The following is a 23642-nucleotide window of genomic DNA, read 5'->3' as shown; positions in this document are numbered from 1 at the left end:
CTAAACTTCCTCCAAACCTTCTTCCAGGTGGTAGAGAGGGTTGGAAAATGGCACTTGAATGTTACATTGTCCACTTGGGCCTTTCCACTCAGCAGCTATCAGCTTTCTTGAAGAATGTGAAAAAAACTCCTTGCTAGAACCATTTCTCTTGGGTGTGTGCACCAGGTCCTCCTTTAGCTCATGAGGATGGAGAGGAGAGGAAAAGAGGGACCTGACACCTGTTGCCCTTGGCATCAGGATGTCCTAATAGACTTCTCATTTCCTGGATTATGGGTGCATCTCAGCTGGGCACTCAGTGGAGATCGCATTCCCCCTGCAGCTGTCAACTTCATGTCCCATCCAAACCACAAAAAAAGGTGTATTTTCTCCCTTGCACTCCTACTTAATGGCCCAAAGAGCTTTTATACAGCATAGGAGAAGACAGCAAGTTGATATGATGTTTGTTTTTCTGAGATTTCTGGTTTGTTGTGCACGGTTTCCTAAGTGAGGGAGAGAAACAGCATGTTAAATGGAAATACAAGTATACTCTCTAAAAACCACCGATGAGTGCAAAGAATCCACTTAGAACATATAACCAAATGTTATTTAATATCTTAAAAAGTAACACAATCCAAAATGGATATTTCACACAACACTACATAAACAACATGAACACAATATTACCATATGGAGGGACTTTCAAATATAGACTTACAAAAATCCCTGTCCTTTTTTTTCCTTTAAATTATTATACTAAGCATGACAAGTAATCATCATTTACAATATGGTACACTGACACAATAAAAACCATGTTACAAATGTGCTGTTATAAATCAGTAACGTTAGGGAAGACATTTCATGAACTGCAATTATTTCATATGAAATACTATACAATATAAACAGAACATCCATCTTGGATGACCTTTACAGCAACCAGAGACCAAGTAATTTTTAAATTTTTTTTTCAGTGCAAACACATTTATACAAGGCAGTCTTGGCTGCAAAACTCCCTTCTAACATACAGTAAGTCCCACTTGCATTTATTAACTCATTTAAACCTAATGCAACAGCCACATTCAGTCACTCACAGAAAATTACCTGCAGAATTATGATCCCTTTAAACTTAAAATCTCCTCCACACATAAAAGTAACATCTGTGCCAATTACTCCAAGGGCCCTTTCATACTTCTGGGTGGGTATCCTTTGGGTGGCTCTAACCGCTATACAACAGGAGGGCAGTGCACCACATGGAAAATCAATCACCCTTCCGAGGCGGGGCACATTGGCAGCAGTCACGGATCCCGGCTGGGTGGCTGTGCGTTTCAGCAGGGACTCAGCCCAGGCTGCCCTTCCAGAGCCACGTGCGTGGCCTTCGGCTCCTTCTCTGCATTTAGTGTCTTGGGGCGGGGGAGGAACACGGAAACCCTCAGCTCAGAAATGAGCTTCAATGGAGTTAACGACCCATTCCCATCTCTCTCAGATCCTCGGAGATCAGGGCAGTTATGCCAGATTTACACGCGCATAACCGAAACCAATGTTTAGAGCGCCATAAAAGAAGTGTGATAGTCCCGTTTTCTTCTAGCACCAGCTTGGCTTTTGGTGGGTCCACTGCAAGTGTCTCATGCAGTAATGATGCACTTTACTTATGCTGGGGGGAACATTTTAGATATATACCCTTTTTTTTAAAAGAATTTCGTAAAAAATAGAACTTTTCTCTCTAATACTGTACAGTTTTCTTCAGAAGAGCAAAGATAATTGTAAACTGTGGGTATGACACCAGATCAGGAGTACTATTTGCTTTCTCAGCACAACAATTTGAACAATTGTGTTGAGAAAAGCGCTGCAAAATGTATTTGAAAAACAAATTTTTAATTAACATAACTGTTTCTAAAACCACTGCTGCCAGTACTCGTATGACTGCAAACTTGGTTTTGGAACTGCTAATCCAAGAGTGTCTGCAGGGCTGTAATGTAGTTTCTTACTTAAATAAACTGAATGCATCAAAATAATAATTTCAGAGTATAAACATGGAACACTTTGGTTAACTGTTAAACTTACTTCAGTAACTTTAAAAAAGCAACTAGTTAATAAGTTAGTCTGCAGACTCTCAGCCTTTGCTTTTTCCAAGGGGCCCAGACAAAAAGTAGGGTCAGCGAACTCTGCCTACCTCACAGGCAAGTGCTTCGAGACCCTCAGGCAAAAATGTGTGATTTAAGTGCAAAGTATTATCTGTGTTCATGATGGCCTTGAATACTGGTTTGCTTGTTCTCTTTTCTAACAATGACTACTGCTGGCAAGCACTTAGGCCATGGTTTTCATTAAAATATTTGTTTTCCAATACATTTTTATTTTTAAAGTTGAGTGAACGTTGTTTCGCATATAACAGTCATTTTACTGTGGTGCAGGGAGTCAAATGGCTAATGATTTCTTCTAAATTTAAACTGAAATACTTAAAATGGCAAAATTAGCTCAACTGATGATTGTATATTAATTTGCATAAGGATAACGGTACTAGGTTTGCTGAAAGGTGTTCATAAATCGGGATTTGTATATAATGCGATCTGCTTAGGTTCAACTGCCACTTTCTTCCCTTGGTTTTTGGAAAAATCTTTCTTTCTTCCCTCTTGAAAGGTGGCTTGTTGCAGCTGGCTACTTTTCAAAAGCCAGCTTAATTTTTCTTGGAAACTTGCCCATGCTCTTTGAACAATAGGCACATACCTCGAGTAGGGACCCTCATACTGCTCCCAGACACGTCAATTAAAGGCTGTTGGTAATTTCTATAGGAGCAAATGTTTTAGATGCACACAATCTAGAGACCAGAGTGTGTATCATTAGAGAAAGAGCTGTTTAAACACCCTTGCCAGTTCAGAGAAACCATGATGTACTAATGTTGACAAAGATGGAGGCAGAATAGGGCCCCAAGTATCTGAAGGCTGCCAAGAAAATACCCGAAGTGTCTTCTGTTAAACCCTAAACTGTCAATCGTATTTCACAGACTGTAGATGTTTCTAATTTGCTAAATTACAAATACATTTTCAAGTTCTACCAGGCAGAAATTTTAGCAGTAACTGGGGAGAGGATGGAAGGTTTCATCCTCCCTTTCACTTTTATCCCAATTATGCAGCCTTGTCAGTCTTTAAGTGACTCATCTGAAAGCCATCTTATTAACATTGTAGAAGGAAATTGTGGCAATGGAAACATGATGACTTCATATGCAAGCTTTGACACACAAGAGAACGCCATGACCTAATGCTTCAAAGTTTCTAACCTTGCTTTGTACAATACACTTTTCATGTTGCTGCATTTCATCAAATTCATGGAGGTAGTTATATGTGTAAAAAAAATTACCATAAAAGTAACATGTTGTATTATAATAATACATATTAAGTGTGCAAAATGCCGACAGATTTGTGTTGACCCTTTACAGTTGAACACAACACAGATTCAACCTAATCTAACTCTGTAAACCTTTAAATTGATACATTAGAAGAATGATAGATAAGCAACCACATAATACAAGGCTATGATTTCATCAAAGGATTAGGGTGACATAAAGCACTCAAGCTCCACTCTCGTGGTTTTGTTACCAGAACCTCAAGATGGAATTTTCTTATTTTCCATTGTTGATTTAAAAAGGAAAAAAAAAATCAAGATTAGAACGTTTCTATTTGAAACTTCTGTTTACATTCCATATTCCAAGAGTCACATTAATATTGGTACAATGCCATGTCAACATTAATATGACATTTATGTTGTCTGCTGGTCTCTGGGAACTTTAGGAAATAACATACTATACAGTTTATAGGTATGTACTATCACATTTTGTTGGAATGATGTCTTCTGTACAACCAGCTGCCTGCACAAATTCTGACTAGCTTATGACAAACAATTATTTCCCCAAAGGTGAAACCTGTTCCTGCTCTTCACATTTTAATACTGCCATTAGTACTTCAGATCATCACTGTAAGTTTTTTTATCATTTCGACATTTTTATTTACTGAATTGATACATACTACTGATGTCAGAGCTCATCTCAGAAACAAAATCACAGTCAGCCACTGCATAGTATATGACAATTCCCCACAAAAACTCTGACTCAACAGTTTGCATGGAATAAGTACGGCTGGAGTTACATATCGAATAATAAGATGCGTCATGCAAAGCATTATATGGTAATTAGAGCACATCTTGGAAGGTATGATAAGGCAGAAGGCTAAAGGCCAAGTGACTTTGATAACCAACCAAAAGCACAATAATTTCCTTTATGTGCACTGAAAGGTCTTATTGCTCCTATGAAATGGAAATTATACACTGAAATCAATGAAAACAGACCCGTGCCTTGACTGGGTATTCTTGACAGAACTGGAAACCGATTGTGTGCAGAGTTAGAAAGCTGTTTTGTAAGCAAATGAACTCTATCCAATGGTGTAACATAAGGCTGAATCTTCAGTAAAGACTTCTGATGACAATAGAGAACATAACTGAAGCTCAAATAACTTTGTATACAGAGTAATAAATGTCACCAGAACCTGATGAAAATACTGGGGTTTAATATGTACAGTTGGGTTTCATACCTGTGTACTACAAGAGCTAGACAGGGTAAATGGCCCTCTTCTATGAAACAATTTGGGCTGTTGCACATTTTAGTATCTGTGTTATCCTTCCACCAATTTGTCTGTTCTGATAAAAAACAGTTTGTTGCACTACCAGGCTGCATGAATAACAGAGCAGAACGTGACCCTATACCTAAAATTACTCTTGGAGTTTAACTATCTGTAGAATTTACTCTGCAGTAATTAGCATAGTACTAATTACATTGGAGTAACAGTTTAGGGAGAGCAATTAGGATGTACCATGCCTGCAGAACTCAGATTTCTACTGCAAACCAAGTGGACACATTGAATTTCTAGAAACCAGACATGTCCATAAAATGCTAAATTGCAAGTAACATCCACGAATAAAAAGGCCAGAAGTTTATAATTCTCTAAATTTTGTTCTCTGATAATCATTACATTGTATGCTATTTTTAATAGCCTAATTTAGGCACTCTATTTAATAAGCTACATAAAATAGATTTATGTCCTTCCACTAGAAAGAAATCAATTCTTCAGGCCATACTTGTCATTTATATCATAAAGGATATTTTTGTTCCAAGAAATTAGTTATCCTGATTCCTATATTAATGGCAAGTTGCAATACCAGAAGTGACACAAGAATTAGATTCTTAAAATATGTGAATTATACTGAAGACATTTAATATATTTCGTGTCACTCCACATTGTGGCTCCATGACAGTTACATCTTTCCCTTTCCTCCCCACTCCCCCCTCTATGCAAAGGCCCACCTCCTCACTGGTGACTATGGAAGGTCAAGTAGCAAGTCTCATTAAGTAAACATCTCTCATATTTTTGAAACAAAAGGAGGAGCCGCCTCCCTACCCACCCTCCATACCTAGAAAAAAAAGCAAACCAAAACAAACCCCAAACCTCCTTTTACTTGCTTAACCAGGTATTTGTAAAATTGTGTCACAAAAATGCACAGTGAAAATGACTGATCAGTATTAATAATTCACATATAGAGCTGAGGTCATGACTTGTCATGTTTGGCATTGTTTTTCCTCATGGTGATCCTGGCTGGTTACTTTCAGCAGTGGCTCAGTTTTTGAAGGAAAAAATGATGAACTCTGCAGCAGAGTTTAGCCTCTGACCAGGGGCATCACACATCTGTGGCATTTTTTTAAATGAAGTTGGCAACTGCATGGACATTGAAAATGCAGATTACACTTACAGTGTCTAGACTTTCATATATGTGCTCAGTTACAATTAAGTGAAGCAAAAAGTGTACATATTATCCCTACTGCTATTCTGTTGCTACAGAGCCGCAAATGTGAAAAGCAATACCTTGAAATAAAGATTTCTTTGTTGCCCCTAGTCTACACAGCAGCACAGTTTAAGTAAACACTAAAACTGTGGTTGAGATGCTTGTTTTATTTTTCCCCGAAGATGTAAACATCAGTCCCAGTGTCGTAAACTTTGCTGTATAGGATGAGACAGACGATCTGAGGCAGGCTGACTATCAGACACTAGTGACAGAAGCTTGCAGGCAGTTACCAGGTTTCTGCAGTTTCTCAGCTTCACTCGTGGGTGGGTCTGCAGTGGCTCGGAAGTTGAACGTTGGGCCTGCGCCACCATGTGCAGGGCTCAGAGCGGGGTTCTGACGTCTGTTGCTTTCAACAATACTTGAAGTGTTGGATGCCAGGCTCTCACGAGTACTGGAACGGAAAAGAAATATATATACACACTCATATATGACATGCCTATATATCTATCGACCAGACAGGAAAGGAAAATAGAATGTTTTATAACAGGTTTCCTGTGTTTGCATGTAACATCACACCAATAAATCATCTCTTTTTGACAGTACACATATGTTCCTCCAAAACTCGTCCCAGAGGTGCTCAGCAGTCATCATACCATAACACAGGTACAGCACTAAGCACAGGTGAAACTGTCACACAAACTGTAAGCTGAACCAGTATCAAGCATCTGAATTTTTCACCCAAGGAAATAGCTTCCATCTTGCACTTGGAATGCGCTAGTTTTTTTTCCTGACTGGTGCAGTTTTGCACAAAGCACCTTCATCAAATAAGCTCTGTGAACTAGGCAGACCTAGGACAGCAATCATGTAACACAGCATCCTCTGCTGTCTCCTCTTCTACGTATGTTTTTGTAAACAAGATATTAAATAAAAGTTTTACCTTACATTAAACCCACAATGCTTCTAAACGCAACACTTCAATTTTGCTTTGCAACTGAGATGATTGCAACTCACCAAGACAAAGAGAAATCTTAACTGCCTGGTCCGTGATGTGCCCTGAACAACTAGTGCTGCTATTTCATTCAGAAAATGGACAGTGTTCCTTTAGGTCTAATGTATCATTTAACCACAAGAGTGACAGGACACTTAACACTTTTAAAGATTAAGCCTTTTAACGATACATCTAATTATGAATGCAGAGAAGCCTGTATTTTAGTCTACAGCTTTTAAAAAACTCAGTCATGACGTGCTAAGGCTACTTTTACCAATACTACTCTTTGTGTTATCTTTACGCTACTAAACAATTTTTGATCTCCAAGTAATGTGTGCCTGTTCAGAAATGGATTTGCCTTCAAACAGCCATGTGGCCCCCTGGTTATGTATCCTTCACCTGTAGCCCTACTTCTTTGTAAAATGATATCATCACTTGCTATGGAGATGTTTACAGAATACATTTAGAGGACTGAATGCAGTTGTTAAATAAGCACTAGAAACAAGGATACTAATGACAAAAGTTTCATAGTCAGTTTAAAGTCAACCTAAATTTACCTGCTACTGAAAGGGACAGCTCTTGCCTGCCTTGTGTGGACCTGACCCTGCCAAATGTTTCTGCTGCTTCCCTGACTAAGCCTTGCAGGCAGCCAGACAGATCAGGGACTGCTCTCAGTTAAATACCAGCCCTATGAAAAAAACCCAAAACATTAGTGCTAGCATTAGGGGAAGAGTAGGAATGCACAGCTTTAGATGTGGCAGGGGAGAAATGTGTCAGTGCATGGCATAGGGGAAGGAAAAAACACTTTTCCTAGTTGTAGGGCAGATTTAAATAATCTTAAACTGACTGAGTCTGGAAAATCAATGAGGCTTTTAGGAAAACTCTCATAGATCTTTTAAACTGGTCAAAGTGGTACTGATATTCTTCTGCCAATGATTGTCTTATTTTCCACAGTTCCAAAGAGCTATGATGGGTGACACACACAGTAAATTATTTCTGTTAGCTGCAATGATGTATGGTGCACTTCTCTTGCTCATTTCTTGATTCCTCTACCTCTGCTTTTTAATGAAAATAGATGCAAATCTTAGTTTTCAGAGATGATTTAGTATTGTATCATTCTTTAGGGGACCACCAATTCCAGATCTTCAAACATGCTCAACTCTGATATTACAAACTGACCGTTACAACATGTATATATATAAAAACTGCACTGAAAAATTTGCATGCCGAGTAATGCCAAAATTAGCTTCTTTAGGTGACAAAGGAGCAACAGTATTATATAAGCTCTAAAAATAAAGGAATAAAATTAATCTTGACAGCTAACATTTACTATATATAACTTGCAAAAAAGCAATGCACAAAATATTGTGAGGCTTTTTCTCCCAATGGTGATTAGTATGTTCACACATTTTGCACAAAAATACTTTGGAAGTCAAATGACCATTGCACATCTCTTTAACTACACCCATTTCTTTCTAAATTTTTTTACTGTCCTTTTTTTCAATTTATCAGACTTTAGAAATGTATTTCTTCTTTTATAATGTGAAATTGGTAATTTTGATTCCCCAAACAATGTTGCACACTTTAGCTTGAACGAAAAGATACCACCCCACCTCAGGAAGCAGAGTTACATCATCAGTGGAGGCTAGAAGAATATACCTGTGGAACATCACTATATGCACAACCTGTTCTTCTGTTCTTCCCTAGCCATCTGCTAAAGGACACTGTCAGACCTAGGTGAATATTACCAGATGGACGCTGGATGGCTATTTTGTATTTCCTGGAAAAGGGCTGTGGAGTGCATTTTTTATTATAAGGTAGGATAAAAATAACAGCATGGTACTTTTAGCCGAAGGGCTGAATACACTCTCAGTTCAATTTATTTTTAGAGACTTATACCAAGGAGTGACCAGAACTCAGGAAAATCATCAAATTTAGTAATTTTGATGCAAAGTTAATGAAAAAGCTTTTAAATATCCAGACTATATGCTGGTCTCACAAAACAAAATACCCTACAGAATTTTCGGTTTGGGTTTTTTTAAGCTTACTTTATGTGGCCTTGCCAAAAAATGGTATTTGTTAATAAGTAAACAGTAAAATTAAAAAAAAAAATGTGTGGAACACAAACATTGTTGAAAGCTGTTCATCTGTTTCCCTTTTGATTTAAACAAAGTAGTATAGCAGCACTAAATCCAGTATGCTCACCATATCCTGTTTTCTTGCTAGCTAAGTTTAACATAGACAGAAATTTTAGCTTTTGTGTAAATAATTAGGGAAGAAAATGTCTACCATTGCATTAATCAGAAACACAAGCTTGATATTCAGCTAGCATACAAAACAGTAGTCCAAGAACTGATTTTTAATGCAGTCGATATCCTGTCCTGGAGGTGATTCTCATACTCTGAGGAGTAGGACAGGCTGAGCAAGAAGCAAATACCACAACATACTCCCCCACAAAAACTGTCTGCAAGTATAGCACTTTAACTACAGGAAGAGATCACATTTAAAAAAGAAAAGTGCCAACAGTGTCATACAACAGTTCTATGTGAGAAAGATGTCAGGCATCTGCAGAACAATCAATAACACAAATTCAAAACCTTCTCAAGCTTCCTTTTTAGGGTGGACTCAGTTGTATGATTTACTCAAATTATTTTTCAAATTTTTTACTCAGAAAAACTATACATTCGCTAGAAGCCTGCTCCAGTTTGATACATCTCTGCAAGCTGCACCAAGCTCACTAATTTCTGTCCTGTCATTAACATCAAGTGGGAGTAACCACCAAATCCAAAGGAATTTCTTCCAGAGTAACAGGACTTCAACTGAAAATAAAATTTAGTCCTGTGCAGAAACAGGAAATCCTTCAAATGCCTCTCTGAGAGCCTTTGCTACAGATGTAAAAAAATATATATACTTCTGAGGAATAAGAACATCATTTACAGGGGAAAATTTAAAAAGTCACAAAAAAAAACCAAACAAAAAAAACCCTTTTTTTTTTTCGTGTAATACGAAATCAGTCTTGGAGGTTTTATTTTTAAACACAGGCAATAAATAATTTAAGCTTAAGGAAGACACTCTGAAAGAACTACTACTGTAAATTATTTCTGTGTTCTTAGAGGCATTGTTCTGAACTCTGATGAGTTGCTATGCAGGCGAAACAAAACTGGTCAAGCTCCATTCCATCAAGGATCTAGGACTGCCAAAGGTCAGAGAGATAAGGAAGAAGGCTCGAGTAAAGGAATCTTAACCTGGAAATGAACTCGTGAAATCTCCAGGGCAGGGATTGCACCAACTCTCTCCTCCCTACACTTGTAAGACTTCTAGCACACTGAGACTTCCACGATGCCTGAAATCCCTGGAATAGTAATTACTAACCAGCACCACCACACGCAAACATCTGGACTCTTCCCAAGTATCTTAGACAAGGCACCTCTCTCTCAGCAGTGTTGTTACATCTGAAGTTCAAATATCCTGAGCACTTTTAACTTGTAGGGGGAGTGGCTATTCCAGTCTCACCATTTTGGAATGGTGACTAGATACACTTCCAAAATTTTTGAAGAAAACAAACAAGGAAGCCCAAACACAAACCAGTATAATTTGTTTTTCTTTTTGTCTGAGCCAAAGATTATGCCACCTAGTCAGGACTAATCTTTCCATTAGTCTTGTTGATGGTATCTTAGAGGGAAAGGGAAGGGAAGAGTTTGCAGGAGCTCATCCCTTTTATTCTAAAAGCAAACACAAGTTTAATACAGGAAAAAAAGGATACAGGGAGGTTTTCAGCAAACAGAAAATGAACTAATACAGAGTCAATGCCGCAAATGGTCATTGGTTTCTTACTGTATGGTGGGAAACCTACACATCTGAATAGAGGATTCCAGAGCTGTAGAAAACACAGTCTCAAAATGTGTGAAATTTTTTAATAGAGCCCTACGTTCTGTCACCAATATCACACACCCATAAAACCGTAAATGGAACTTCCTAGTCTGTAAAGCTGCAATGAATGTGACAGTCCTACCGTGGAGAGTTGAACCCGCTGTCCACAGTAATGCTGCTGCTGTCCATGCTGTCCAGGCGAGCTGAGTGGGTGGCTCTCTGGTTGTTGCTATTTTCTGTTTCCTTTGGGGTGAGAAGAGTAAGATTCTTCTCAAACTTTCGCTGCAAATCCCTTTCCTTTTCTCTCTCTAGGAGCCACTGCATCGTACCAACATCATCTCTGTTCTTTTCTTCCTCGGCATTTTTGTTGGCTCCTTCCTCTGAGTCATCATCATCAGATACGTTGTAGTAGTCAAAGGAGGCCTCCTGGTTCCCGGTTGTCTCCTGCTGTCTCTGAGAAACGGGCATGACTTGTGTGACTGAGGTTACCATCGCTTGTTCAAGTTTCTCACATCTGACTGGCAATGTGTCAGAGGGGGTCTTTTGATGGGGCTTTAGCAGAGGTGTGTTAGACTTATGGTAACTATTCACAGAAAGAGTGTTGTGTAGAGGCTTAAAGAGTGTATCCTTGCTAAATATTTCTTTCCTTTTATCAAGGCTGCTTGATTCAGTGCTATGGTGTTGAACCAGCCGCCCGTTTGCAATCACCTCTGGAGTTTGGCCAGCAATCACTGAACCACTGCTTGGGCCCTTTGGGGACTCCTCCTTGTGCACCCCAGGCTCCCTAGCAATATGTTGAGACTGTCTTTCTGTGGGAGTAATTTTTTTTAGCCCATCTGTCCCTGTTAACGTATCATGATCCTCTTTATTCTTTCCCAGTGGTGATGGAGCAGTAAGCACAGTCTCACTGGATGTGTTGCACTGAAAGTAGTCATCAACTGCAGATTTTGTTGTGCAGGAGTTGAGCTCACTATATGATGGCAAATTCTCTGTAGGCTTGCCTTGTTCCAATAGGCTACAAGAACTGGGGGTTTCTACACCGCCACCAGCTATTTCAGGGATGCAAGTCTCTTTGTAGCTTGCAGATGAAATCAGAGCCCTTTGATGACTGAGAGACTGAGATGGCCTTAAGGTACTATCATCAATGTAGGTTTGGCTAGTTGTTTGGTCATCTGGGCTACAGCCTTCACCTATATCTTCAGGTGTGCCTAAAGTAGCTGAGCCCAGAGGTCCCTTGGAGTTATCCATGGATCTAGACCTTTCTTTAGCCTTACTGGACCGCTCATTCCTTGATCGTCTATCCTGTGTATGGCTGTGGCTCCGATGGACCTTGGAGTGGGAGCTTCCCCTGGAAGGTTCAGGGAAAGGCATTTCAGTTCTTCTTTTGGCCAGTTCACCAGACACATCCCACTCTGGTGTCATGGGAAAGTGAGATTCAATCATGTTAGGATTGCTGTGCATTATATAATTATCTCCCTTGTGTTCTATTATAAAACAGCCTTCCCGTGGGGATCGAGTCAAGGGATCATAGAACTCATACTCCCTTTCAGCAGGTATATCCAAATGAGAGCCATCTGATGGGTCTCCTTTGGACACCCGGGTCTTGCTGTGAGACCTCGATTTCCCATGAGACTTTCTGTGATTCCTGCTCTTTTTACTTCGCCCACTGTGGTGAGCTGAAGATCCTGCTTTGCTTCGTTGAGCTTTTTCTTCTTCAAGTTTCTTCATTAGTGCAGTGTGTCTCATGACATTTTCCACAGTCAAGTCTGGGTTAATGCGCCTAATAATCTCCATTTCTACCTCTCTAGGTATAGTGGTAGGGGTGTCCTCGTCCCTTAGCGGCCACTCCTCTGGAGGAAACTGGGCAGAGAAATTTGCCAACTGTTTGGTCTTATCCTTCTTAAAACTTAATCGGAATAATTTGAGTCCAAATTTCTTAGACTGCTTTTCTACATCCTTAGGCTTTGTGAGTGTCTCTGCTTTATATGAAAAATTGACAGTACTTTTACTTTTCTCAGTAGGTGGGACCTGACATAATGAAGGAGGACAGTATGAGTCTTTACAGTCTTTTGCTGATTTCCTCTGTAGGGTAGATGCATGCATGCTGTGCATGTCTTCTCTGCAACAATGGCAGGAGTCGCAGTGGTTTTTGGGTAGTGTTCGGTCCCTGACACATCCCGAGGTGGAGGGAGTTATAGTTCCTTGTTGTGGAGAGGTACATTGAGACCTGTCAGGTATCCTCTCATCCAAATGGTACCATTTACTGTTAGTTCTTATGAGAGATGGTGTTATAAAGTAAGTCTGCGGGGTTACAATGAAATAACCATCCGGAGTTGGGTATATTTTCCTCTCCCGTACAAGCATATTCAAAGTATGTCGAAGGATTTCTGGACTGGGTGTTGGAACTCCTAGAAATGACAGTAAACACATATCAGGAAGTGCACAAAACTGTGTCAGGCACTCTGGTTTCCCCCTCCCCAACAAAAAGCTAGTTTTTCCAATGTGCAAGCTGAAATATGCTGAACAAGCAACTCTAGTAAAGCATTTTGTTAGGCATTCTCTTCTTTGTTTATTTCTCCACTTATCTCCTACACTTCAGACATATCAATTATTAATTAAATAGAAAGGAGGCCATTAATAAAATGCAAAAAAACCCCCAAGAGAACTTCTAGTCGCTTCCAATGTGCAGGTGACCTTAAGCTACAAGATGGAATCACTGAAAATCAGAGTGTCAGGGGAAATATTCTACTTTTATTCCTCTTCCAACTAAGTATTTATATCCAAATTCACCAGAACTATTCTTATAATGCCTTGTCACATATAAAACAGTAGTTACTTGTTATTTTGGATGCCTAAGCTGCTTTCCACAGAATACTACACAGCAAAAAAAAGCAGTTCCTCAAACTGTCCCTTTATCACAATCCTGATTTAACTGATTTGCTCTCCCATTAAAATATGTTTCAACTACATCAGCTGCTACAAAACAGAGACATCCTGAATAATACAGTTCATCTTACCTAGAAAGACCTTTCCATTATGCTGGAAGTTACAGATTTAGGTCCCAAAAATTTACTTCTCAGAGTTGCTTCTTTCATGTGAGATGTGAGGGACACTATCTAAGTGCATGTATTGCATACTGAGAGAGGGAAAAATATGACTACCCTGCATCAATGGCATATGGTAGAATTGGCATTGTCTAGATTGAAGCCAGATCCTTCCCACTACCAGGGCACTTGCTGGATTCAGTGGTGCTGGACCAAGCCTTCAATACTTTACTAGATAAAACACTAAGTAGCATGTTGTGTCTAGGAGTAAGTTCCATCTAGAGCTAAGGAAACAAGAACTTCAGTTCACAAACTAGTTTTAAAAACTCTGTTTATGCTGAATAAAAAAATTAAAATGCTTCCAAGTTATCAGTGGAAAAAGCTATCTTCAATCAATACATTTTGTTTAAATAAAATGTGTTTTAATTTTGAGTACTAGTCTGGTTTACATTTTTAGAACTAGAGACATTTCTTTCAAAGGTTTGGATGGTCTATTTTAAACTGAAAAGGTTATTATTATTTATTCTGGGTCTTAGTTTTCTCTTAAACAAAAGTAATTTAGGGGAAAAAAAAGAATCAGAGAGCAACTTAGGTGGGAAGAGAACCCATGAATTCATCTGGTCAGCACCCCTACTCAAATCCTGGCCAATTTAGATCAGGTTGGCCAGGACCTTGACAAGTCAAACTCTGTCTTGAAGAACAGAATTTCAATGCATGCAAAAACGCTTCAGTGAAGCATATGCTTTTTACAAAAACTCTTCATGGAGAAATCTCAGCCAGGGTACCTGCCACAAACACAGTATCTCCAGTAGCACACAGTGTCTGGTCACCAACTCATCTCCGACACGTCAAAGGTTGGAGCCTGCAAGCTCACTGATCTCCTTGTGACAGCAACACCCATTAAAAGCAACAAGAAAAACTGTGCTAATTCCTCAATTCATCCTCTTTCTTGCAGCTGGGTTGCAGGCAACATAGTAAATATTCTTATGTCTGACTTTGAGTGTTGTTTGAACTTAGTGACATGACCATACTACTCATATCCATAACAAAAATCTTAAAATGGAAACAGCAAAGGGTTAGGAACAACATGGACACGAGTGAAAGCAGTTACAACACAGAAGGAACCAGCGAGAAGTACACAGGGACATGTGCTGGTTTTGACTGGGGGAGAGTTAATATATTTCATGCACAGTCCATAGTGCTGAAATATTGGGGCCACTTCGGATGTGAGAGGCCAAGATAGGATATAATTTGAGAGCATAAATGAGAATGAAAATTGGAAAAAATTATGGAGAATCAGGAGCTTGCATTTGCTCCCCTTTTCATGCAGGTGTCCATAATTTCTGTAATAATCTGAGAGAGAGTAACAAATCCCCCCAGAACCTCTGGACGAGCTAATATGCCAGAAACAGCAACAGGTGGGGAAAAGCTGAAAGCCAGAGAGCTGGGGAAAAAAAGGACTACTCTTCCCTAGCCCAGAATTCTGAATCTCTCTGGACTGAAGTAAGCAATATGGCGAGCTTCCTCTGGATTGTGAGGCAGAGCAGGCTGTTCTCCGCATGAGCTTTCGATAGCACACAGGAACATGAAGAGTGATTTCAATCCCCATAACAACCAGTGGTCATCTAACTCTTCATTCCTGCAGTGGAGCTGCTATGTTTGCTTGGGCAACGCCACCCCTTTGACATCATGACAAGACGTGGATGACTGCTAATCTCAAGCTCATTTGCTTCTCCATCCTGTGCTGAATATGCACTGCAGGGTCCAACCATGGTCCAACTCAGCTGCACCTGCTCTGCAGCAACCAACCTCTCTTCCTTCCCCTACAAAAATAACCTGCCCGATCCATTGCACTTTTCAGAAGCTTACAAGTAAATACTTCAACATGTACTTACCTTTGTGAGAACTTGGTTCTTCATCCTTATTTGACTTAAAAGACTTAACATACTGTTTCAAAAACACCACAACAAAAATAAAAGGGATGAAAGTTTTTCTCTTGGGAGCTTAAAGAAAAGCTAGGGAAAGAGATTGAAATGGATGTACTGACGTTTTATACCAATTTAGGCAAAAATGCACTGCAAATACATGGTAAAAATAATAATAAGTATTTTTCACCCAGTAAACTATAAGGGCTACAGTCTGTTGGGTGAGTCTCTAAACACTGGATGCACAGTAGTTACTTTAAGTGAGTAACTCCTGTGAATGGAGAATGTGCAGATGAACACCAAGGAAAAAAACAATTAGCACGCCTGGCAGTCAATGATGCTATAAATTTAATCGTGTCAGCCTTCCCTCTGGAGTTGAAGACTATCACTTTTATCACTCCCAGCATACAGTCCATGCTGTGGTTCACTAAGCCAGCAGTGATGACAGCAGATGCAAATCTTGGGAGGTCAGCATTGTCAGCTACGGGTAAGCTATGGGTTTTATTCCAAGCTCTTTTAGGTACTTACAAAAGCAGAAACAGACCCAAAGTCAGCTTAGGCTTTCCTGCATGGCAGACAGGAGCAATGACATTAAAAAAAGAACAGTGGGATATAGAGTGAATACAGATTTCTTGGCTTTCTCAAGACTTTCCTCTTTAAAATAATCTGCCCACATAATGTCTATACACAACCTATCCCCTTGCATTCAGAACTCTCCTTATGGTCTCCCTTCCTCCATGAAATAGGAACAAAGGAGAAATCCCCAGTAGCTTAGATACTCCAGCACATAAAATATTGCATGACAGCAGTGGTGTTATTTAAGATTATGTAGTGGTTTAATAATTCAAAAGCAGAAACTGTCTGGACACTGAATCATCAGACATGTACATTTTCTGTATCTCAAGAGAGTCTACTATGCCATCCACTGAGCTTCCAGACAGAAGATTATGTCTTGTTTGCTGCTCACAAAGAACACTGACCTAGAGTGAACTCAGTTAATGTAAGACACTTCTTTTAAGTGCTACACATATATTTCATATATTTAAAGAGTCAAGTTATAAAGGTGATTGTTGGAGGAATTTGCCAGCTTGCAGAAAACTGCTTGCTTCAAAAGCAACCTAGTCCAATACACAAGTATTTTCTACACTGAAATTTTGAACGTCATAAAATTATCTAAACATATATGTGGACAAAATTGGGGAGGAAAAAAAAAAGACAAACATCCTTACTAAAGGCAGCACATACTAAGGCTTGATGTTTTCATACAGATAAGAGGGTCTGGTTGCCAAACACAGAACAGGGGTTACATTCTTAGCTCCTTATACTGGATTTCAAAGATTTACATTTAATGTATGGGATTTAAACCATGGTCAATAAATTACAAAGTAGGGCTGTACAAACATCTTATTGTTTAATTCTAAGTTAGAATAATGGAAGCATGTGCAGGAGCAGCCCCTCTTGCTTTTTTAAAAACCCGAAAAATAACAAAAACCACAAATAAGATCTGCATTATCATTACAAACTTTTTGAATAAAATAAATTCATGAAAAATACATCTGAAGTAGTACTTAAATGGTGTTAAATCTGCTAAAATGATTTTCTCCTGAGCCGATGCTAAGGCTTAACAAGGGATAAAAGAAATACTCTGATTGGCTCATGAAATACTAGTTAAAGATGTGGAGTGGTTGCTATGTGATGTTATAAATAATTAGCATACCTTATTTCAGATAGAGCCATGGCCCAGATTTATGCCTGCACAATGGCTCAGCAAACTAGAGGGCTAGATGGCAACTGTAAGACCCTGCACTGAGGAAAATGCTTATTATTCTTAGGCACTTCTGAGAATAGCAACTGGGGTTGTAGGAAATTTATCTACATCATGAAACGTGGTGAAGCATCTGTTCATTAGAGCACAAACAACACACGCAGACAAGTGCTGCTACAGGAAGAGACACAGAGAGGTTACGTGATAATAACAGACACATCTACAGTGGTAACGCTCTTCTCTCCCTCAGAGCATGAGCACCTAGTTAGGAAAAATAAACTATCAGAATATGAGAGGACATCAGATATTTTTCAATAGCCACAAAGAATACAAGGCCTCGAAAAGCTACAGCTGATTTATTAGAGGGATTTGGGCAGAAAAATGAGAAGTGTCAGCACAAGAATTTCTGTTTATTGGAAAGGAGAAAAATTTTGGATAATCCTCATACACTGAGAAAACATGTATGCTTACTATGTTAAACATGTCATGGCTGGGAGAGAAAGGCATTTCTCTAGAGAAGGGGAAAAATTGGTCAACAAAGGGTGGATTTTTTTTCCCTTCAAATAACTTTCTCTACATTTTAGGAAGTGAGGCTCTCAGGTTTTATTTTTTTAAATCTCAGACTTGAGAAATTCACATGTTAATGGCTAGTGGGAAAAAAAAAAGGCAGCAAGAGACTATGTGCTAACTTGCCTCAGGCTTTGTCTGAGCAATGTCTACAAAATAATCCAGCCAGTTGAATTATTTTTCATGTTTGGTTCTGTCTAACAAGAACTGCACAACACACCAAGTGAACTGATAATCATGCTCCCAGGAAACTCAAGGGATGTCACTAATAAATTATCATTTCCACCATGCAACAATGTTTATATAAAAATATTGATAGAATAAATGAAAAAATACTTGCAATCTATGAAATTCTTCTAGTACACAGCACACATAGAAAAGATAACTTGGAAAAAAGTCATCAAAATGAATTAAAAGAATTACAATTGTGAACTTCGCCTTCTTTGCATTCTAACCCTTACAATTTTTACCACTATTATCAAAATCAGCCTGATAAACAAAACTACAAATAGGGAGAGAAAAACAGTATTTACAAAATATGCTTGCAGTATATTTTTCAAAGTGCGATTATTAAATGTCAGACAGAATTGTTTATTCCAAACACAGCTCTCAATTGAGAATTATATTTTAAATTCTCAGATCTTAGTACCAGTTATAGCAAAAGACATGTAAATTTCAAGGGTTTAAGTAACTCTTGCTCTGAAATGTAAGCAAAAAAATTCCAGACATCAAAACATGGCTGTGGTTAGACTGCCTAGATGAGACAGATGCATCAGTAGTTTTCGTACTGAAGCATGTTTAATTAGCTTTTTACAGCTATAAAATAGGTACAATGGAGAAATTTCTCAACTACTTTAGAGAACTGTAAACTCAGATGCAGAACACGTAAACATCTTGCCCAGGATCAAACAAAGCACAAATGAAAAAGTTCTGCTCTCTTGAGCAGTAAACCTCTGCCCAATGCTTTAGCGCCTCAATGTAAAATGTCTCTACAAGATGCCTTTTGCATGATTCACCCACTCCAGATACAGATGGCCAGTACAGAAGCAGCATATTCAAGAGTACATTCTTGTTACAGGATTCCCTTCTTGTGACGTTTCAGTATCTTTAATCCAAGACATTTTCTATTTACCATTTGAGAAATATTATCAAATGCTGACAAGAATATCAGATGAGAATTCTGAACAGTACACCAGCATTTGTGAACACAGCAAGTGTATCTACAGCTCTCCAAAGCGCTCAGTTTAGTGATGGAGAGAGTTGTCTTTTTTGTTGTTGTTTTTCAAACAAGGGCAATTCAGGAGCAAAAGCCAGAACTGTGTCCAAGAAGGATCTGAGAACTCCTGGAAAGTAGGCTTACACAGCCCTTTCACTTTAAATACAACCTCCCCCTGAGGCAGGCACATCACTGTCACTGGACTCTACTACTTGCATCAGACCACACATTGAGAGTCTGTCCTAGGTGAAGGAAGACACGCAGCTGTGTGGGAAGCCTGGTCTTTGAGAGGGAGGTCTCTACAGAGACCTCCATGGGGTTACCTCTTTGGAGATTGGACAATGACACTTGGACTGGTTGAATGATGTCAACAGGACTCTTATGAGTTAGCTACAAGGGGCTTGAAAGCCACAAGTCAAAATGAATTTGCTCTGGCTATGACAGATCATGCTTTGTTCTCCACAGCTACTAAAGAAGCCCTGTACTCCTTTGGCTATGATGATAAAAAAGGTTATTTTGTGAGAAAAATCACAAACAAGCTTATTCTGATACTGTCTGAAAAAAGGAAATAGCCAATATTTTGTTGTTTAGTACTCCAAGTAGTTTTTATTACTTACATAAAGTCAGGAATTTGCCCTGCAAAATGCATTTCACATGAATGGTCTTATCAAAGAGAACTCAATTCTCCGTATGTTTAAGAATAAAGATTAGAACCCTAATGTCTCCTTTTACTTTTGGTTAGAATGTCAGGATTTGTCAATATTCCCATCCAGAAGGTACTGAGGATTCTTTAACTGCCCTTCTGCAGACATGTGCTCATCTGACCAATGATTTATTAATGACTGGTTACCTGGGAAGCAGGTGGTTAGGTGCTCCATTAGTGCTTCTTGTGTGACTTGTTTTCGGGCAGAGTTCATTGCTGAGATGGCCAGGCAAAGGATTTCCCCAAGTGGAATAAACTGTGACTGAGTGATGGGAGACATGCTGATGGGTGATACATCACCTGTAAAAAGACAAAAGATGTGCAATGAAGCGTTTTGTTTAAAAATCTGCTCAAAGAACAAGGATGTAGAGATACAGCTGGTGAAAATTCACAGAGATCTCTCGTTTTTGAACTGAGCTGGGGATAAAACTCTTAAAATGGAGAACCATCCAACAGCTTATTTCAAAACTTAAGAGACACCGAGAACTTTGGAAAATGGGAGATATACACTATGCAGACATAGTTTCTCAAAGGGTACAACAGACAGACTTAGAAAAATGACAATAAATTAGGACTCATGGTTGCAAAACCTCCTGCTTAACTTTGTACTAGGTAACTGCACAAACAAAATAGTCCCACATATTTCTCTGGACATAAAAGGGGAGGTTTCACTCCCCTTTCAAAGTATAGATCACCCACCATTTCAATTTGATATAGTATTTTTTATTAATAGTAATAAAGATCAGAAAAAATGTTGCTAACTTAAAGAATAACATTTTCACTCAGCTGATAAAGCACAGAACACTCCTTGAGAGATGCAAAAGCATCCAAACACCTTAAGACTGATACCCTGAATAAACCTCTCCTGGATCTACATGCCAAATGTCTTTGTACAAACTACATACTTTTTAGAAGAGAAGTTTTGATGGTTTCAGGATGGCCTGAAAATTAAGTTTGTTGTAACTTTTCTCATGTTGTCTTACAAACTATTTATTAATCTATAGTTTAAAAAAAATCATTAAAAGATCTTAAAGTTATAGGAGAAACTACAAAATTATAATACTAGCATGACTACACATATACAAGAGCATTTTAACATACTTTATCCAAGTACATAAATCTCTGATTCTGCTCTGTAACTCTTCTTGAAGTGGTAACAGCTCCCCAATGATCTCAAAGAGAGGAAAGCAACAGGCTAAAAGAATTTCCTTGCCAGTAGAAAAGGAGTAGAAAGCGTAACAGACAGAACAACGGGTGCTTGACCATGAATCCTATTCTGGCCACAGGTCAGTCAATAGCCAGGGATTAAGTTCTACCTAAACGGCTTTGAAATTTCAGGAAAATCATGCTATTTCTGCTGTCACAGAGCAACACCTTGTGATCAAATCATGAATCAAATTACTAGAAATTAATTCAAATCCAAATTTTCATTCTCAATTCAGAAGATCTAATATTTGCCCTATTAATTCTATATTCCTATTATGTCTACTAAACAAGAGCAGCAGCTTCTAAAATTGATTATCAAAATGCATTTACTCTAGCATTATACTCAGCTCTTCAGGGGGAAAAAATTGGTAGGAGTAGTAAACTGCATAGCTGTCTCAGTGAGACTTATGAGCAATTTTTCAATCACAAGCTCTACAATCTGTTGTACAACAGTGATAGATGTTACCCAAGACACAAGAATGATTTAAAACTACACATTTGTGCTGTGCTATCTCCTGATTGCTTTTGCTTAACCAGGCCTGACCAGATCAATGCTGCATTCCCTTCCCAGCACGGCAGCATTCTTCAAGCTGCAACACAGTGAAGCCCAAGACCCTCCTCATTCTTATCTCGCCACAGAATTATGACCTTGAAATATAACATTCTCTGGACATTTTTTATTCAAATACACCTAAAAGTTCCTGCCATGTGCATTACAGACAACGGCAAAGAAGATGACACACAGCTTACAGGGAAAGTTTAGAGATATGCTTCCATATGACTTGGGAGCAAACACCATTTGTTCCCTCATCATTTGAGTATGGATAAAGAACGTCACTAACCCGTAATGTTTACTAATAATTATATCTGCTGTCAGTTTAAACTTGTTCATAGACAAATCTTTGTAATCAGCCAGACACGTAAGTTTACCAACTTTGATCACCAGTCACCATGCACTTTGTACAGGGGATCAGTTTCTTTAATGATTAATTTCATGTCTAAGAAGCATCAGAATTACAGTAAGAATTATGCAGATTTAGCTAAGCAATTTAAGAAATTACTGTCTTTAACACAAAGATTATGTGTCATGGGTATCATTGTGAGAACTACTAAACTGAGTTCAGTGCAATGTCAGACAGATTGGCATATATTGGCCACAGCTGAGGTTTAATCTTATCAGGTTCATTGGGCACTGAAACAGGCTCTCTGGTGTCCTGGTTTTGCCTGGAATAGAGTAGCTTTAAGGACATCCAGGTAAAGGGCAGCAACCCCTTAACTGTTTATCACCAAAGACCTGGCAATTTCTTAAACCTAAGCAGCCTGGCAGGAGTATCCCTGTGCCTGCTCCCAGCCATGCACTCTCACTGCCAGCTATACACGTGCCAGGATGGGAGAGTGGGAGGAAGACCTCTCTCTCACCCTTGCATGGGAATGATCCATTCACAGCTAACCAGAACTATACTTAGGATGTAAAGAATGGGCCTTAATACCATAATCAGATTCCTGAAGTGGGAAAGCCACTCAAGGAATTTTATACCTGAAGCTTTGCTCTGCAGCCTTGTAGCTGCCCCCAGAGGGATGCTTGGACAAGAACTCAGAAACCAATTGCTCTGCTCCTGCCCAGGAGCAGCCCATCCCTCTCCTCTGACTGCCAAGAGCCTGCAGAGATCCACCTCTGAGATCACTTCCAGTCAGGACCTGTTAACTTAAAACTGGCTAAGTTCAAACTAAGAAATAATAAACTTTGCTTGATTTTAGTAACATTGCACAGTTCTTCCTTTTAAAGTAGGCCTTCAGCATGGAATTGCTTTCTAGGTTAGTTAGCAGAAAACATTCAGTCTGCACTGAATTTGACCTCCTGCCAGCAGGACTCTTGTCACCAGGAAGAAGCCAGGAATTTCCACTGAAATACTAACTATACTTCACATTAATTCCTCAACACAAAACATTCAGTATTGGTTCCTTAATGTTAACACAATTTCTAGCACAGCACGTTATAGTTAGTATACCAGGGTAACACACATCCTGCTTACAAATATTTGGGAGCTTGACAACCATTTAATTAACTATAAAGATGACTATAATTGCCCATAAAATCATAATTTAAATGGCTTTAAATGAAATAGAAATGTTCAACAAATATTGGTTTATGTGAGGGCCTTTCTGGTTCATAAGGGAGTATCGTGAGTTAAGCCTTATTCTTTTCCACTGAGTGCTTTTCAGCCTTCTTCACAATGACAAGAAAACTGTCGTTTCACCTCTGTTGTGACAGAATAATCTCCATAGTTTGTTGTTCATAACTGTCTGCTAGAGATAGTTACTAGCTCTTGTTTAAAAAGGCTAGCACACATTTTGAGCAGATCTAGTGATAGAAAGCCAAACTCCCCTCACTCAGGGAAGTTCTGATTTGCCAGATTTTATCTTGACTGTCCTGTGGCTCCGGGAAATTACACGCACTCTGTGGTTATAGTAAAGTCAACAAACTCCTTTGATGCACAATAACAGCAAATATCTTGCATCTATAATATAATATATTAACATCAATTACGCACATAAATA

At 38.9% G+C, this 23642-nt stretch overlaps 1 protein-coding gene across 15 annotated transcripts in view; it reads right to left on the bottom strand.

Annotated features, from left to right (window-relative positions):
- Positions 1-569: 569 nt before the first annotated feature.
- The window catches only part of STOX2 (storkhead box 2), a 142162-nt gene continuing 119089 nt past the window's right edge, over positions 570-23642 (bottom strand). For all 15 annotated transcript variants that reach the window (XM_042014973.1, XM_042014978.1, XM_042014975.1 and 12 more), the window contains 3 exons: positions 20025-20177; positions 10800-13065; positions 570-6250 (listed from right to left, as the gene is read on the bottom strand). In XM_042014973.1, coding sequence (XP_041870907.1) covers positions 6055-6250; positions 10800-13065; positions 20025-20177 — 2615 coding nt within the window. In that variant the 3' untranslated portion in view covers positions 570-6054. The remainder of the gene's footprint in view (positions 6251-10799; positions 13066-20024; positions 20178-23642) is intronic.

This window comes from Corvus kubaryi, unplaced genomic scaffold (genome assembly GCF_017639235.1).
Source record: "Corvus kubaryi isolate FWS band 111438036 unplaced genomic scaffold, C.kubaryi_AGA036_p1.0 split3-131, whole genome shotgun sequence".
NCBI classification, from domain to species: domain Eukaryota; kingdom Metazoa; phylum Chordata; class Aves; order Passeriformes; family Corvidae; genus Corvus; species Corvus kubaryi.
The sequence above is the reverse complement of the archived record's forward strand: the minus strand, read 5'-3'. Positions and strand labels throughout refer to the sequence as shown.